Source organism: Colletotrichum scovillei (genome assembly GCF_011075155.1).
Source record: "Colletotrichum scovillei strain TJNH1 chromosome Unknown Contig00012, whole genome shotgun sequence".
In the NCBI taxonomy this organism is placed as follows: Eukaryota; Fungi; Ascomycota; class Sordariomycetes; order Glomerellales; family Glomerellaceae; genus Colletotrichum; species Colletotrichum scovillei.
This window is the reverse complement of record NW_023336270.1, coordinates 1,174,583-1,190,077: the sequence shown is the minus strand read 5'-3', so window position 1 is coordinate 1,190,077 and position 15,495 is coordinate 1,174,583. Positions and strand designations below refer to the sequence as shown.

Sequence of the window (15,495 nt, the reverse complement as noted above, 5' to 3'; positions counted from 1 at the left end):
TTTTACTCTTATAGATACTTAGATTCTTCGTTGAGATAGACATAGCGTTGAGGGTTTGGTTTTGTTGTAGCTTTGGGTTTTTAGCATTAGATAGATATCACCAATGAACAAGAGATACCATTTCGTCTTGATCCTCTGTCTTCAATGTGTTCTTGTCTACAACTGTCACGAGTGAATGACGAAAAGACGGTAGAATTCTGACGGAAGTCAAGAACTGTCAAACGGCCGTAGCCGTGCTTCTGGAAGAGGAGGGGTCGTTTAAAAGGGGGGAAACTTGCATCGGGTCACCTGCCTTCTGACGGATGCGCGCCGGTTTCAGTGTGTCTGTCAAGCACTTGAGAGGTCGTTTAAATCCGGGACACGCTACATTCTTTCTGCATTTTCCTTTCTTAGCAACTCCGGAGGAAACATGGGGGCCGTAACGCGGGATTGGGATTCATGAATGATCATTTGATAGGATGCGTCTGCGATGCGGGGCAGCCAGCTCCCTCCGGTACCTTACGGCCGGGTGGCACAGCTGTACTCGCACTCGATTATGCACGAAATCCGAGAATCTGCATGATGGTTGTGGTGGTGGTTGCGCGCCGTTATTGTTCGACAACGGCCACGCCGGGGAAAGGGGAGGGTCGTTTTCCGGCATATGCAAATGCGGGTTGTATGACTTGGGGTTATTTGGTACGGCGTCTTATTGGACGGGATTTGGGTGTGTGTGTGTGTGCTGATGAAGTGTCTCACTTTGCCTTCTCTTGGCTTTGCCTTATTTTGGCTTTAGTTTGACTCTTGTCCGAGATCCTGCAGCGAGAATTAGTTGGGGTCGCCTTCTTGGGGTTAATAGGGGTCGTTGACATGCTGTCTTGCTGCACCTTTGCCAAGAGAGAAAAAGGGAAAGCGGGATATTGATGACGACGGCTGCCGATGGGAAATGGCGGTTATTCTGGTTCGGAGAGGGATAGTAGTGATGGCGGTGCGTTGTGAGGATCTGGCGAGGATGGTAATGGGGAACAGCTTGGGGTTGTCAAGATTAATAGAACACCAACAGTTATCTTGGTCACTGTAAGGCATTGTTGCATAATTACATTAAATAACTTGATGAAGAGTCGACGGTTCTAGCCGCATCATCAACCTCACACCACACTCTGTCCATCTAACCTTTGTAACACAAAAGAAAACGTCTACAAAAACGTATGGAAAGGCTCCCAACCAGCTCCAGACAATCATCACTTCATCAAACCTTGACCCAAACCTTCAACCCCATCCCGGCCCTCTTCGTCTTCACCATCTTCGCCGCACACCAGAAACACATACCAGCAAGCAAACACGACCCTGCATACACCTGCGCGCCCACATACCTCCCTCCCTCGGCCTGAATAATCGCCCCAGCAATCGGCGGACCCGTCAACACCGCGAAACTCACAATCGTAAACGTCATGCCCATCCGCGTCCCCTGCTTCCGCGGATCGCTCGTTAGCTGGCTCAGCGCCGAGGGGAACAGGCTCTGGATCGCGCTGGCGACGAGGCCGTAAAAGGGGGTCCAGACGTAGAGACCCGCTGTCGAGGAGACGGCGATCCAGCAGTACATGAGGATGCCGGAGGCGAGGGACATTGGGATGAGGGTGTTTATGGAGCCGACGCGGTCGGCGATGTAGCCGGGGAGGATGCGGCCTGGTACGCCGACGCCGTTGAGGACGAGGAGGAGGTTGAGGGAGGCGTTGTAGGAGAGGCCTATTATGTCGCGGGTGTAGGAGGCTAAGTAGTAGAAGGCGAAGAAGACGCCTAGGTAGTTCTGTATAATGGTGAGTGAAAGGTCTAGGGAGACTGATATCGAGTGGAAGAGGGGGTTGTGAGAGGGAGCTTACTAGGAACGATCCTATGGCGTAAAAAGTGTACTCCAACTCTTTGAAAGCAGCCCACTCGACGATGCTGCCGGCTTTCCTGGGCTTGACCCTCGGCTTCAGGAAGATGAAGCTGATGACCAGCGTGCCGGCCTGCACGAACGCGATAGCGCGGATCGTCCACCCGAACCCGATACTCGGAAGCAGCTGCCTCACCATGCTGGGGTAGATCAGCCCTCCCGTCGAGCTGCCAATCGACACGAACCCCAGAGCGAGGGCCCTCTTCTTGTCAAAGTAGGTTGACGCCGTCGATAGTGCCGGGCAGAAGAGCAAGCCGTTGCCGAGGCCTAGACAGATCCCCTGCGAGAGGAATAATTGCCAGTACTGCGAGCAGAAGGAGGTGGCGAACATGCCGAGAAAGACAAAGAGAAAACCGGCGATGAATAGGTGGCGGAAGTAGCCTGCGTCGGTGAGGCGGCCGCTGAAGGTGCTGATGAAGAAGAGGAGGAAGACCTCGAAGGAGCCGATCCAGGCTATGTCCGACGGCGGGCGGCCGAGAAGAGTGGTGTAGTAGGATTGAAAGACGCCGAAGGAGTTGACGATGCCCCTGCGATTTGTTAGTTTGGCTGGATGTACACAGCTTATGATGGACTTACCAGGTATTCATAATGACCAGATGGGCGCTGAAGACTGTGGTGGAAGTTAGCCTCATGAGGTCAGGTTTCTTGGAATGCAGCAACTCACTCGCCATCCATGCGGTGACGCCCCCATCGGGAGGCGGACCTTGTACAATACTGGACCTGGATGTGGCCCGACTGAGCACCCGGCCCACGATCCCGCTGGCATCGGCGCCGGCCCCGTGCCCAGCATCCGTGTCCGGGTCCGTGTCCTGCGCCACGATTCCCGGCGGGTCGTCGTCCGAGGAAGACGACGGCAGCGCCTTTTCGTCGCTGTGTACGGCTTCCTTCATGCGAGCGTCATCGTCGTCATGAGGGCGCGACTCCATCGTCTGCTGTGGCCCCAACTTTTCGACATCGTGGGCGATGCGAGGAGGGGGAGCACTCATGATGTCCCTTTTCCCTATTCCGGAGAAGCGCGCCAATCGCAATGCCGAGACACGGGTATCGCTCCGATCTCGATAACTTAAGCGGCTTCTTGCACAAGCTTTCGCAATGTCGTCATGCTTCAGTTGCCGAATCCATAGAACTCCTGCTAAGCAGTCAATAGCCGACGCAAACAGAAATGCTCAAGAAACATGAAGAACGAAGAGATGAGTACCTAGGGTGTCGTCGCAGAGCAAAAGTGTTTCAACGGCGCCAAATCCTCAAGCGCGCCCACCCTAGGCCCTTAATACTTGCAAAGCGACGCTGTTTGCTCGAGTCATGGCGGCGCCGAAGCGACACTATCGATCACACCTAAATGACTACCCACCCCCCGGCGCCGACCCCGGCCACGGGCAAGCTGCATTCTGGCCGGGTGTTGGAGAACAAGGAAAGCAATCCACTTTGAAACACACGCAATCCGGGGGGCGGTAAAGTGGGTGGAGACGAGTTAACGAGCCCGTCGCAGCTGTCAAAGAGAATTGTCGACTATCGATACTCCGTAAGCACGTATGGGCATGTGGTTTGCGATTGTTTGCGATTGTGAATGCGACTGCGACTGAACATCATTGCCCGGGGGCTCGGGGGTCGCGTAGGCGAGCTGCCGAACATATCGAATAAAGACATTGGGACGTCAATCCGCCCGCTAGGGTGGGACAAAATCGGCGAAACGGCCTGGCTGCTTTGGTGGCCCCATCGAGATCAACGCTTGTCACCGGCCGGTTCCGGCTTTGGCTGCTTGCTGATCGGAGCTGGACCGCCTCGAGGCAGTATCGACTTCGGAGACGGGTCCCGAACGGAGCGGGATGGGCAATCTATTCCGCCGGATTCTTTGGTATGAAAGGTAGCAGGGAAGAGGGCTGCTCTGTTGGCGAAGTAATAGTTGATAGGGTGCGTGGATGGAAGAGAGAAGCTTCCTGGCCCGCTTTGGAGGTGGAGGTGGAGGTGTACCGTTGGCATCAGCCACAGCCGGGTGGACACACGGACTACATCCGGTGCCCAGCCATATCTGGCGACTTCGATTCTACGATTTAAGAAGTGGTGGTAATTGATGCTTGTTTCCTCTAAGTATAAAGAGCACTCTGGCGCGGTGCTAATATAAGGTAGCTCTACTGATTACATAATAATAGGTACTATGGTATGGGAGGTAGTGTCAGCTTCTTCGCCTGACTAATTCCATGATGACCTGACCTAGGTTACTACTCTCGACTAATAAAACTGCCGCCGCCGGGATCTATCCTTATCGTTATGTTTACTAATCACCTGGTGCTATCCCTGCTTTGCGCTCTAACTCTGCTACCAGCGTGGGCGATTCTGTTGCGAACATCGTGTTCGCCACGTTGTACAATCCTTTCTCGCCGAGACGAACATGGTAACTGGGAAATTCGCCTCGTTGTCTTCAAGATAGCCGACTCTCAGTATGTCGATAGCATTTCAGTCCAGATTGTATCTGGTGAGGGCTGCCACGATGCCGTCTTGACGTTCTTAAGGCGCTGAGTTGCGTTCACGACACTGGTGTGAGTCCGCGAAATGATCGGAAGTATATGCCTCGAGTGACTTACAGAACGCTGTGTTTCAACCCTGGTCTATTCTTCAACGTCCGAGCCTTTGTGCGTATTCTATAGGGAATACATAGAGGAAAAAGTACCAAGGATAAGGGAGATTAGAAGTGGAATGGCAGTATGAGTGACTCAGATGCCCAGGGCTCAGTGCTAATGTTACACAGAACGCGACCTCCGCCAGCTTGCCATCAATCTCGGCATGAAGTCAGAGGACGTCTCATACACCAAGCTAATGCATGAGGTGTATGAGCGCTTTGCCGGAACCTTGTATTGAAGTGAAGGCATGGACAACAACTCCCGCTCCTGGCGGTCGAGGAACCCCCCCCCCCCCCCCCTATCATCCATCGATCGGGCGCGGGCGAAGAAACGAACGAGTGTTTTTTTAGTCTTTTTTTAACCTTTAGTCAAATAGAGACGTGAGCCTTTGGCACCAACAAAGATTTCCTATATTTGAAGATGTGACTGCGTCACGACTTGTATGCTTGCGCATTCGACTCCGATAGTCATCACGGTACATCTGGAGAGTAGCATGAAGAAAAGGGGCAAACCTTGAGCCTTGAGTTGGTGTGCCTTTTAAAAGACCGTAGAGCCGGCACGAACGACCTCTGATAGCCTTACATAAACCCCATCTCGTCTGCTGTTCCTTTCTCTCCCCAACCAGCTCGCCACCCTCACCTTGGCCTTTGGTTCTTCTGTAGGCGAACACAAAATCAACCAAATAACGATACAACGGAGAACGCAAACAACGTTTCGAACATGCTCCCGTCAACCCACGACGCAGATGGCGCCATCCGTCTTCTGCGAGATGACTTGACCAAGGAGTTTGCCGATCACACGAACCAAGTCCAGAGACAGCAGACGATGATTGAGACGTTGTCCTTCGAAGTCCGCGAGCTACGATCCGGAGTGGGTTTTTATTAAACTGTTGTATAGGTTTAATTATATAACCAGGAGCCAGTTTTGAAATACAATTCTAAAGTCTTCAGCCCATCTTATTCCAGGTAGGTAATACAGTCCTTCGCCGCTTTGTGCTCTAGCTCCACTAAAACTCTTTCTGTTGTCAATACTGTTCTTGCTGTGTCTATTATTTCTACCCCTCCTGTTGTGCTTCGTCTTTTGTGTATTCGTAAGCGAATCTACTTACGTGAAAGAAAACATAGAATATTAAGGTAATGACTTATTGAGACAGTGAGAGTATCTAATGATACTGTGTATTAATACCGTGTAATCGATATCGAGAGCCGCCCGAGCGATTAGCAGAGGTAGAATTAAAAAACAAATTAAGGTGATGATAACAAATCCTGTGTTAATAACCGACATCCTATTTTATCTGCGTATTATTATACGAAAACATGTTTACGTTTCGATCAATTCGTAGTAAAGTTTAGTATTTGTAATGCGGATTGAAACGAGCACCAACAGAGTACTAAGCACGCCTACTCTAGCGCACTACCAACGACACAGAATCATACGCCCCCCCTCCCTTTCCCTCTGAGCATCGAGGAGGATCACACGTAGAGGCGGTTTACAGAATCATCGAAACGTTGAATAAACTGCAAAAGTATAACAGGGAGTGCTTCCATACTCTCGGGAAGGGTCTCCGTTATCTCAGTGACGATGACCTAGCAGGCATCCACGCCCAACCTTGAGGCCGAGCTACGAGGCAAGCCGAATATTGCCGCAGATACCAAGGTAGGCCAACCAGGTCACATAATGCTAAAACCTTGGTCTACTGGCTTCGCAATGGTTGTGTTTTCCAGAAAGCTGCGCCGGCCCCATGGCTGTCCCAAAACCGCAGTATATTAACTCCTTGGAGCCCAGGCATGTTAGTTCTTCCTCTTTCTCTTCTCTTCTCACTTTGCTGACCGTGAATGTATCACCCAATTTTCTTGTCAATCGCAAGCACTCCATAACTCACGGCACCACCCAAAGAACCAAAGGCATTCATAGCAAACCACCGCGTCACACAGGTCAATATCCTAACACAAGAAAGCCTTCCAAGATAACTAGACTACTAATCTGCCACTCGCTAGATTGTTCCAACGGCCTTTAAACCAACAAAGCAATGACGCGCAACTCTTTCGACGGCAGTTCTACGCCCGCGCCCGTCTCACACCAGGAACTGCAGTCTGCCGTGGAGAAACTCAACGCAGAGGTAACTAACCTGGCCAAGGTTATAGAGAATGGGCTCGCCGAATTGGATAAAGACATCGAAAAAGCTCTTCAAACCATGAAGCAGCGCATGGAGAATCTGAGTCTTCAGATGGACAAGAAGACTGTTGAAAATGCGGAAACCCAGCGGCCGAGCACTCAGAGCTTGGGTCTGCTGGCCAAGGTCCAGGAGCCAATTGCGGCACAACATATCCAGAAAAGCTCTCTTTCCAATCGCGGCCCCCAGGCCCGCCCAGCCGAACGTGGGAAGCACTGGATGGTTGTCGGGTGGGTACTCCCACATAATGATAATGGGAATATATCGGCATATACTGACTCTCATTAGGTACGCAAATGACAAACGAAGGCAGGAGAACGTCAAACGCGCTGCCAAAGACGGAGCCAACGCAGTCCTTATGCCCTTGATTGACACCCACACGTGCCTAGACATCGAACCTTTTCCGGCAACCCGTGAGGACTTTTGGTCGATTGATGGTGCGTAACTTGATGGGGGGCCCCTTTTCCCCCGCGACCCCCCTTCCCCCAGACAAGGGAAACTTCAAAATAAGTTACTGATGCTTAACAGAATCCGAGACCATGCGATTGGCGAAGGCCCTTGATATCACCACAGAGGGCAGGCCGATGGGTCGTATCATGCATGACTTGTTCGAGACCATTATCGGCCCGCTTCCATCCAGGTAAGATCCTGTTGTCGTGAGGATTATGCGCCTGGGAGAAATTTGTGTAGGTGGATGGCGAAAGGAGGCTGGGACGGGGTAAGGACAAGAATGGTACCAGCAGAGGCAAGGAAAGTGACGGTATCGTCAGTAAGTATGGGGTCAGTCCATGTTGGATGCGTTGAGAAATAGATAGAATAGGTAGTTCAAAAATGTATTTTGCAAAATATCAATGTGCCTTCATGCCTATGTGACGGTGGCGTGACATGCATACCCAGACATTCAGTTCCCATCGACCCCTTAGGGGTCTCCCGGGACAATCCCAGGCAATCCCTGAGACCCTCCCAGGAGTGCCATGCGAGCGGATGATTCCTCCACGTGACTGCATACCTAGGCAGGGCAGATGCGAGGAGGCAGGCGGTGATGGCTGTAGCCTTGCCGTACCTTCCGCACATGGAGCACCTCACGTCCCCACAAGGCTGCCACCAAAGGAGCCCTTATATACACCCTCAACACCGTTCCTGTCACCAGCCAGCATGCGCCCGTTCAGGTCGACGGGTCAGGTCAAACTGGCTGGGTGGTGGAGTGGTTAATGGTTCGACTTAATTATCAACGCCAACCAGCCTACTCGACGACAGGCTTAGCGCATACGAGTACCCGAGTTCGAATCCCAGCTTGGGCACCAAGAGATGTAGCCCCCAGTTCAGCACCGAGGGGGTGAACTCTTTTTGGATGTCGTTGTTTCTAGGTTCCCCTGGCTTCGATATCACAGCTTTGAGCGCAGACGACTGCCTTTGAGGACATATGGAAGGCCATTTGGCTGAAGACCGAACATTACAGACAGGCTTCATGCTAGCTATGCTCTCGAGTCCATATCTTGTGCTGATTATAGAGAAGAAATGGAAGGCACCATCTTCTGATCTCTTTAATCTTCCATCTTGTTGCTTGGGCACTAATTGTTTGCCTTTCGCGTGCCTTTCTAGTATTATTGATCGCTGAACAGTGAAGCAATATGTGCAGCCTCGTACGTGAAGGTGTGGGCCCGCGAACTGGGTGAAAACGTGCCCGGACTGACTGACGGTTGGGCGTATCGACGAATATATCGCGTATTCGTCCAGAGGCCCAACTGGGCTGATTGGTGTTCTTGCCGAGGGCATCTCTTTCTCACAAAGTCTTTTCTCTCCCACTCAACAAGACGAAGCTATCCTGATACCGCGCGAATCCCAACCACCAGCGCGACAGCTCACCTACTTATGATAATTACGAACGCGCCTCGAGTCATCAGCAGCAGAGCCCTCATATCATCTCGGTAACGCCTCCTGCCATATGAACAACTACGAGTCTCCCGTGCGAAAAGCTAACCTCAATAACAGCACTGCATCATATCCAGCCATGGCGATTAAACCCCTGAAGGAAGAGTCCGACCTCACAGACGAACAGAAGAAGATCCCGGAGAAGTGGATCAAGAACCTCGCGACCTGCAACCGAATGCGCGACGTCGATGCCTCGGAGATCAGAGCCAAGATTTGGGGTCGCGTCTTTGACTATTGGAACACCAACAAAAAGGTGCCCCATCCTGGCAAGGCACCCAAGAGACGCATCGCCGCCAGTACCGTTCACATCGGAACCCTGACCCAGGATGCACCGCTCGCGCACAAGCGTAATCCAAAACGTCCCGATGTCGTGCCCAAGCAGCGCCGCGCCGGACAGCCCGTCTTCTTGAAGGTCAAGCTTGAGGTGAAGAGTTTAGCGACTTGGCCAGATATCTCCTTCAAATTCTGTGATGCCAAGGGATCCGACTTCCCGGGAAACTACCAAATCAAGTTCGACTGGCTTCCCGACCGCGAACTCGTCCACGCCAAGCAGGAAGTTACCAGCCAGTGGGATATCGCCGAGCTCCGACGTGTCGGACGCGCGAACGCGGATCTCGTGGTATACTGGACTCTCAAGGCGTTACTGTCCTCCCTCGCTGCTGAGGCTGCAGTGGCCACTGAAGCTGCCGACTTGCTTCGACTCCCGGGTCAGCAGCGAAACGAGATGGACCACGAGTCCGCTAACGGCTCCGAGCTCACGTACATCTGGCTCTGCCTCGATGGCTGGAAGGGGATACAGGTGGCTTTCTTGGCGTACCAGCAGCAGGGCCCTGTTGTGGGTAGCATACAAGTGTGTAAGTCGGCGTCTTCAAGGCTTTTTTCAATGGATGACTTCGTACTGACTTGAATCCTCAGAGCTTGATATAGATGTGTTCTCAGTTCTCGCTTTTGCCGCTCCTGCTTCTTTAGCTGCTCCTTTCCGGAGTAAATACATCTGTCTTATGGCATGCCTCTGAGCCTTACACGATTTATCCGTGATTTTGAAGATGGTGCAAGCAAAACTTTACGCTGGTGTTATAGAGCCCTTCTGACGGGGGTATTTCGCACGAGAATGTGACACTCAAATGAGTGTATAAATTTTGATCAAGAAGGTCGATGCAATATCAGAATTGTAGGCAGGTTGTATGGTGGCGCCGGCCGAAAAGGGCGACCGTAGAGGTCGACTATCAAAGCCGAAAGTGGGCTTCCTTGACCGCAGACGCTGTGAGTTATGGGACAATATATTGTCAAATTCAGCTGAAGAAGTGTCCCCAGTGACGAGGGTTTTCTGTAAGGTGCAAAGCTTGCTCGGTACCATTAACTTTACGAAATGCGACCTGAACACACAAGAAGCACCACATTGTGAAGCTCAAGACTGATCACTGTGACCAGGTGTTTCTTCGTACTGAATTGTTGATTGGCACTTGGCAGCGGACTCTTGGAGCTTATACATAAGTAACCCTAAATACTCTAGGCAGCTGTCAAGTATCTATCCATTGCTCATCGTCCTTTCCGTGCTCATCGTACCATCATGACAAGTCTTATGTGGTTTTTCATCGCCTCTGCCCTCCTCTCATCCACAGGCCTGGCAGCCCCCCAGATCATCATCCCTTATCCGGGGATTGTCTACAATGTCTTTTGTCCAATAGTCGATAACATGACAGAAGTCTCAGGAAAACGTTGGCAGATTGGCCTTTCGGTAGGAGGCGGTGTCAGTAAGCGCGCCGGCCTCACTCCAGCCAGGTCTACGGGGGCTAACATGGCTACAGCAATCAGCGTCAGTCAAACATATTCGATCGGTACCTCATGGACCAAAGGCTCGACCTTTGGTATCAAGGTCACTGATTTAATCACCATGGGCGGAACCTGGACCGTGTCAGAGACCGTCACGTACTCGTTTGCGCAAGGTGTCAGCGGCAACTGTGGCGAGCCGGGAGCACCGCCGGGGCCGAAGCGTTGGCGGTGCAGCGTGCTGATCATTCCGAGCGTGCTCCGCGTCACTGGCCACCTCGAAAGGATGAGCCCTGGCAAGAAATGCCCCGTAGAAAGAATCCCAGGCAGAAATGGCGATGCGAAAGGCGGTAAGGCGAGGGCGAAGGACGGGGACGTGTTTGAGTTTGAGGTTCCGATCCTGGACAAAGGTCGCAATCCCAAGTGGACGTACGTTGTTTGCACATGCAAGAACCTCCAGCATTGGGCTGACGAGGGACATCCTGCCACTTTGTGCCCCGAGCCCTGCACTCGGCCTGAGGGATAACGAAAGACAATTGTGGTGTCTGGTGCGTGTTTAAGCTTGTCTGATTTGGATGTTGCACTGAGGACTCTGTTGACATAATCGTGGTCAAGGTCGAACGAAACACGGCAGGTGGTCTTCTAGGGTACCTAGCTGTCGTCGAATTTGGAAAGCACTATAGAACAATGCAGGTGTTCCTTGTCGGGCCCCGCACGGCACGTCCCTGCGACTCGAACCTCACCTCACCCACCTCACTTCACCTTACCTTTGACGACTACAAACCCAGCTTGTATTGCGACGCTTTCTCTCAATCATCCAGACAAGTTCCATCGCGGCGTTTTTCAACTTTTTCATTCAACATCCCAGCACCTCAGTCACCTGGCGGCCAATTCTCCGACCCTCTCAGCCCCAAAATCTGCCAGGCAGCCAGAGACGGCTGCAGCACAACGTTGGTCCGCGACATGACGGCACCCGAGGCCAATCAAGAGGCCGTTGGGCTGACTTCTCCCTGGCATGTCGTTTACCTTTGACGGTTGTCTTAGACCCCGTCCCGCATCGCTCTCCTATTCGTCGCGGGAGCAGCCGCATACTTTGGCGTTGACGGCCTCCCGCATCTTCGCTGCAGGGTGCCCACAACACCATTACCACTCTCCTATCAACACGCGATGCAAAGCTCGTCCAACGACGACCCGTAAGCCCTGCGACGGACAAGAACCACGAGAGCCCCAGCATCATACGTCCGACATGACCAATCAATTTTCTAGCCTCTGTTCGGTTGGTGCCTAGGCCCTTACGCAGAGAGCCTTCTTGAAACTGCTGCATGGCCCTTCCTTCTGCTGGAAATGCCATCCACGGCTTTCTCAAATTGATGAATGAGGCCACGCAGAAGCTGGCTGAACCATGTCTAGAGTCGGTCCCTCATAGGGACGAGGCTTCTCTCGCACCCGATTATGCCCCCTCTGCCGACCTGTCTTTCCGGATCACTTCAGCCCTTGGATACTCTGGAGCGAATGCTTGATACCAATCATAGCCAAATATCTCGACAGTAATCTCTCTACCAAGCGCCTAAAGATGTGGAAAAATGGCAGGTAAGTCATGACAACCGCCTCGATCTATAAGTCGTCATCTCGAAGCTGACGTCTATCGTGCGCTAGAAAACGCCCGGGAGCGACTTCGTCTACAAATGGTCCATGCTCCTATTACCTGAGGACTGGAACCTGTGGCTTTGGCTCAAGGTGCAAATTCTCTCACGATCCAGGCAGCAAACCCGATTGTGAAGAACAAGGCCAGTGGCGAACTAGCAACAGATCTACCGACAACCCACCAGCAAATGCAGGGCGAATCGATGGCCGAACCGCCACTGCCTCGAGCCGAGCGCGTAACCCAGAGCGTGAGCGGCTGTTCCAGTGGAAACGACTTAGACCTCAGCCGAGACAGGTGTCGCTTCTCTGGGACGATACTACGTCCAACTTCTTCCGCACTGCTATCAGTCTGGTGGAGCAAGATGTGAGCCTGGCGCAAGAGGTCGTCAAGGAGATGGCCTCTGACGGTCGGCTGCCGCTGGTCAGAGATGTCATTGAGGGAGCCACTTCAGCTAGAACGCCCGAGGCCAAAGCTCTTCTCTGAGAATCGCGAATTTCGCCCCTGTTCCGAGTCTTGCGCCGAGCATAGTTGAAAACATCCCTTGTGAGGGGCTCAGCGCCTTACAGTATTCAACCGGCAAGTTGACGGCCCAGCACCCTCATTCAATAACTACATCATAGCCAACTCACACGCCATCTCTGCCTTCAACAAACCCCTCGACAAGAGCGAGGCAGCCGGCGTATTCCTGCTCAACTGCACCAGCCTCTTCAGCAACGTGCTTTCCGTCAAGTCAAGCTCCGTCAGCTACTGACCTAGACTGCTAGGCCTTCTTCGGCAACATAAGCGTAGACAGGGACCCTTTCGGCCTGTTAGCCGCCTTCAGCTCGCGGCTCCTTGATGCTACAGACATGAGTGATCACATCAGGTACGGACTGACCCCGCGCGCCTACTAATTTATTGAGTAGAGTGCGGGAGGCGGCAGCGGCGGCGGCTCCAAGTGTGGAAAAACGGTAGCGATAAAATGTTAATTGTGCTCCCAGTCCAGAGATAGCAGTTCTATACTAGTTCGTCGCGCGTATCCTTAGAAAACGACCTGACTGCAGAGACGTGGCACGCGGTCTATGTCGATATGATAATAGACTAAGGTCGGGGCCATGAAGGCGTTAGGGTCTGGTATGAATTCGTATATGGTTAAGGGCGACGCGCTTGATATGGACTGGAAAACGAGCTTTTACGGGCGAACCACAATAAGCTCCGGAGAATCAAGATTATGTGTGATCTTGAGTCGGTATTTCACTGTCCCTTACCTTATGTGTGGGAAACGATGTGTGGAAAGCAGATGCGACTGGAAGACTCTGTGGGTTCAAACATGACGAAAAGAGACGGTGTGTCGACGATTCTTAGATTTGTTTCGCTATAAAATATTGGCCACGAAAGAATTGTTGAACAGCATTTGGCTATTGCGATTCGACTGTTCAACTAAGCTGGGGAAAGAACACAAAACCAGCCGATACCCACCCTGCGGGAAATCAAGACACATGAGCGCGAGTGCCACAGAGACAAGCACTGTGCGTGAACCTTAGCACACTTTAGATATTGGTCTGCTCGCACATCAGACGACTTGAAGAAAGCTTTGCAAGTCCTTCAAGCTCGTATCCATGAACTCTATGGCCTGCGTCCTCCGCTCTTCCTCTCCGTTCAGAGCATACACACCTATGCTGTCTTCTTCTTCTTGTTCTTCTTCTTCACTATCATTTTCCTCATCCTCTTGAACTTTTCGATCCAAAGAAGTCAGAAACCCATGTATGATCTGTGCCATTTTCGTTCCCGACTCAACTGGGACGCAAGTTGCGTTCAACTCCTGCAAGACTGCCTTGTTCTGTCTCGGAAACTTGGTCCAGTCGTCCTGAACATCATTCGCATGAGGCGAAAATCCTAAGGCCTTGAATGCATTCACAAAGTCATCTGAGACTGCAACTGTCTTCGCATCGTCTTCTCTTGTTTGAAGCAGACTCTTCCAGCACAGTATCTCGATCATGCAAACACCTAGGCTGTAAATGTCATGAGCCATGGAGTAGTCACGCTCGGAAGTGCGGATCTGGCGCTCCGGATGTTGATAAATCTTCCGTTCCAAATCCATTGCGTTCCCCAATGTGGTAATGTAGCCCTCGTCGACGTGACGAGCATATTGCCAACCAGAAAGATTGATCATTGGGATCGACTCCTCCAGTTTGGCAAGCGGGGAAGAGATGTTTTCCATGACCAGGATGTTGTCTGGACGAATATTCTTGTGAACAAGACGGAGAGATTGCGTTTCGAGAACAGCAGTGGCAAGTTGACAGCACAGATCGATGCGGAAGTTGAGACTTGGCTTCGTGGAATGAGTCTGCATGTAAGCAGAAAGGCTAACAGGCACCTTGCCGTCAAATTCGCCGTCAAAGATCAACTCAAACCCCGCCATTTGAGGATTCTTTTCCTCGCGGAATCCGACGAGCTTGAAAATTCCACGATTCTTCTGTGCCCTCTCGAGACGATTTGCGAGCGTCGCCACATCCTCTTTCACAATTTGCTTCTCGTAATCGCTCTTGAGTAGCTTTGACTCTACCAGGAACCACCCTGTTCGATTGGAGTTGTTGCTGCCGGCCGCTACCCATCTCCCTTTCCGCAACATCGTATCTTTCCCCAGCGCCTTTTTGGGAGTGTCATCGATATAGATGAAGTCCCTACCTGACAGGAATGTCGATTGGTCTTTGGAAGCCAGTTTTTCAAGAAGTGACGCATCATCTCGGAATTGTGCGAGAAGCACTGTTAAGACCCCTGTGTTTCCCAATTCTCGCAGCTCATTTTTGGCCTGGCGCCTAGTGATGGTGTCTAAAAGTGACGAGTTCATGATCATGATGTCGATGAGTTCATCTATGCGAATCAAATGCTGCTTGATCCGCTCCCACCTTCGTAGGAGCCTATCTTTGTCCTCTTTCTTGATCAGTTGGGTGCGGAGCACAGGTTGCACTGATTCGACGTAGTTGTTCAGCATCTGGCGCTGGTCGTCGACTTCGAACATCTTTAGCTCGGACAGGAGTCGGTTGAGTTTCTTCTCATCTTTGATGCGTCGGTAAATCTTTCGGCCGCAGTCGAAAAGTTGATGTGCTGCTCCTGCTGAAGCAAGTAGAATACCAGCAATTTCGATGCCAGTTGCCATTTTGAGAGAATCTTAGCTACGCGGGCAATGTTTCTGCGTATCATTAACATTAACGTTGGTACACGGTATTTGTATTGCAACTCAAGCAGCCGAGCTGAAAAATCACACGGGTCTCTGGCAAGCCTGGGCAATGGGACCCCGACACATCATGCGCCCAGACATATTAAGCTCCCAAAGGAAGTGATACCGGTCCCAACATGGTGCATGAAGATGAACGCCCACGGGCGCACCGGGACTACAGGACAGACAATAGAAATGTGTCTAAACACTACTGGCTGAGTGATGGCTGGGCATGCGCCTCACCAC

The 15,495-nt window shown here is 51.9% G+C and overlaps 6 protein-coding genes across 6 annotated transcripts; 4 read left to right on the top strand and 2 right to left on the bottom strand.

Moving 5' to 3' along the window:
- Nucleotides 1-533: 533 nt before the first annotated feature.
- Nucleotides 534-3,088, bottom strand: HER10_EVM0013291 (major facilitator superfamily transporter; the record flags this gene model as incomplete). Its single annotated transcript, XM_035482654.1, has 5 exons — nt 2,577-3,088; nt 2,489-2,522; nt 1,857-2,439; nt 1,232-1,783; nt 534-554 (listed from the first exon to the last, which is right to left on the bottom strand). The coding sequence occupies exons 1-5, from the start codon at nt 2,896-2,898 to the stop codon at nt 534-536; spliced, it is 1,512 nt and encodes a 503-aa protein (XP_035326400.1). The 5' UTR covers nt 2,899-3,088.
- Nucleotides 3,089-6,559: 3,471 nt separating this feature from the next.
- Nucleotides 6,560-7,347, top strand: HER10_EVM0005145 (uncharacterized protein; the record flags this gene model as incomplete). Its single annotated transcript, XM_035474769.1, has 3 exons — nt 6,560-6,933; nt 6,992-7,140; nt 7,232-7,347. 3 exons carry the CDS (start codon nt 6,560-6,562, stop codon nt 7,345-7,347), a joined length of 639 nt encoding a protein of 212 aa, XP_035326173.1.
- Nucleotides 7,348-8,714: 1,367 nt separating this feature from the next.
- Nucleotides 8,715-9,542, top strand: HER10_EVM0010740 (uncharacterized protein; the record flags this gene model as incomplete). Its single annotated transcript, XM_035480191.1, has 1 exon — nt 8,715-9,542. The coding sequence occupies one exon, from the start codon at nt 8,715-8,717 to the stop codon at nt 9,540-9,542; it is 828 nt and encodes a 275-aa protein (XP_035326332.1).
- An 891-nt stretch (nt 9,543-10,433) lies between these two features.
- On the top strand, nt 10,434-10,931 carry HER10_EVM0000966 (uncharacterized protein; the record flags this gene model as incomplete). The annotated part of the gene is made up of 1 exon (XM_035470730.1): nt 10,434-10,931. The coding sequence occupies one exon, from the start codon at nt 10,434-10,436 to the stop codon at nt 10,929-10,931; it is 498 nt and encodes a 165-aa protein (XP_035326036.1).
- Nucleotides 10,932-11,988: 1,057 nt separating this feature from the next.
- On the top strand, nt 11,989-12,672 carry HER10_EVM0005521 (uncharacterized protein; the record flags this gene model as incomplete). Its single annotated transcript, XM_035475135.1, has 2 exons — nt 11,989-11,995; nt 12,166-12,672. 2 exons carry the CDS (start codon nt 11,989-11,991, stop codon nt 12,531-12,533), a joined length of 375 nt encoding a protein of 124 aa, XP_035326181.1. The 3' UTR covers nt 12,534-12,672.
- Nucleotides 12,673-13,602: 930 nt separating this feature from the next.
- On the bottom strand, nt 13,603-15,295 carry HER10_EVM0010518 (HET-s domain protein; the record flags this gene model as incomplete). Its single annotated transcript, XM_035479975.1, has 1 exon — nt 13,603-15,295. Exon 1 carries the CDS (start codon nt 15,187-15,189, stop codon nt 13,603-13,605), a length of 1,587 nt encoding a protein of 528 aa, XP_035326326.1. The 5' UTR covers nt 15,190-15,295.
- Nucleotides 15,296-15,495: the final 200 nt, after the last annotated feature.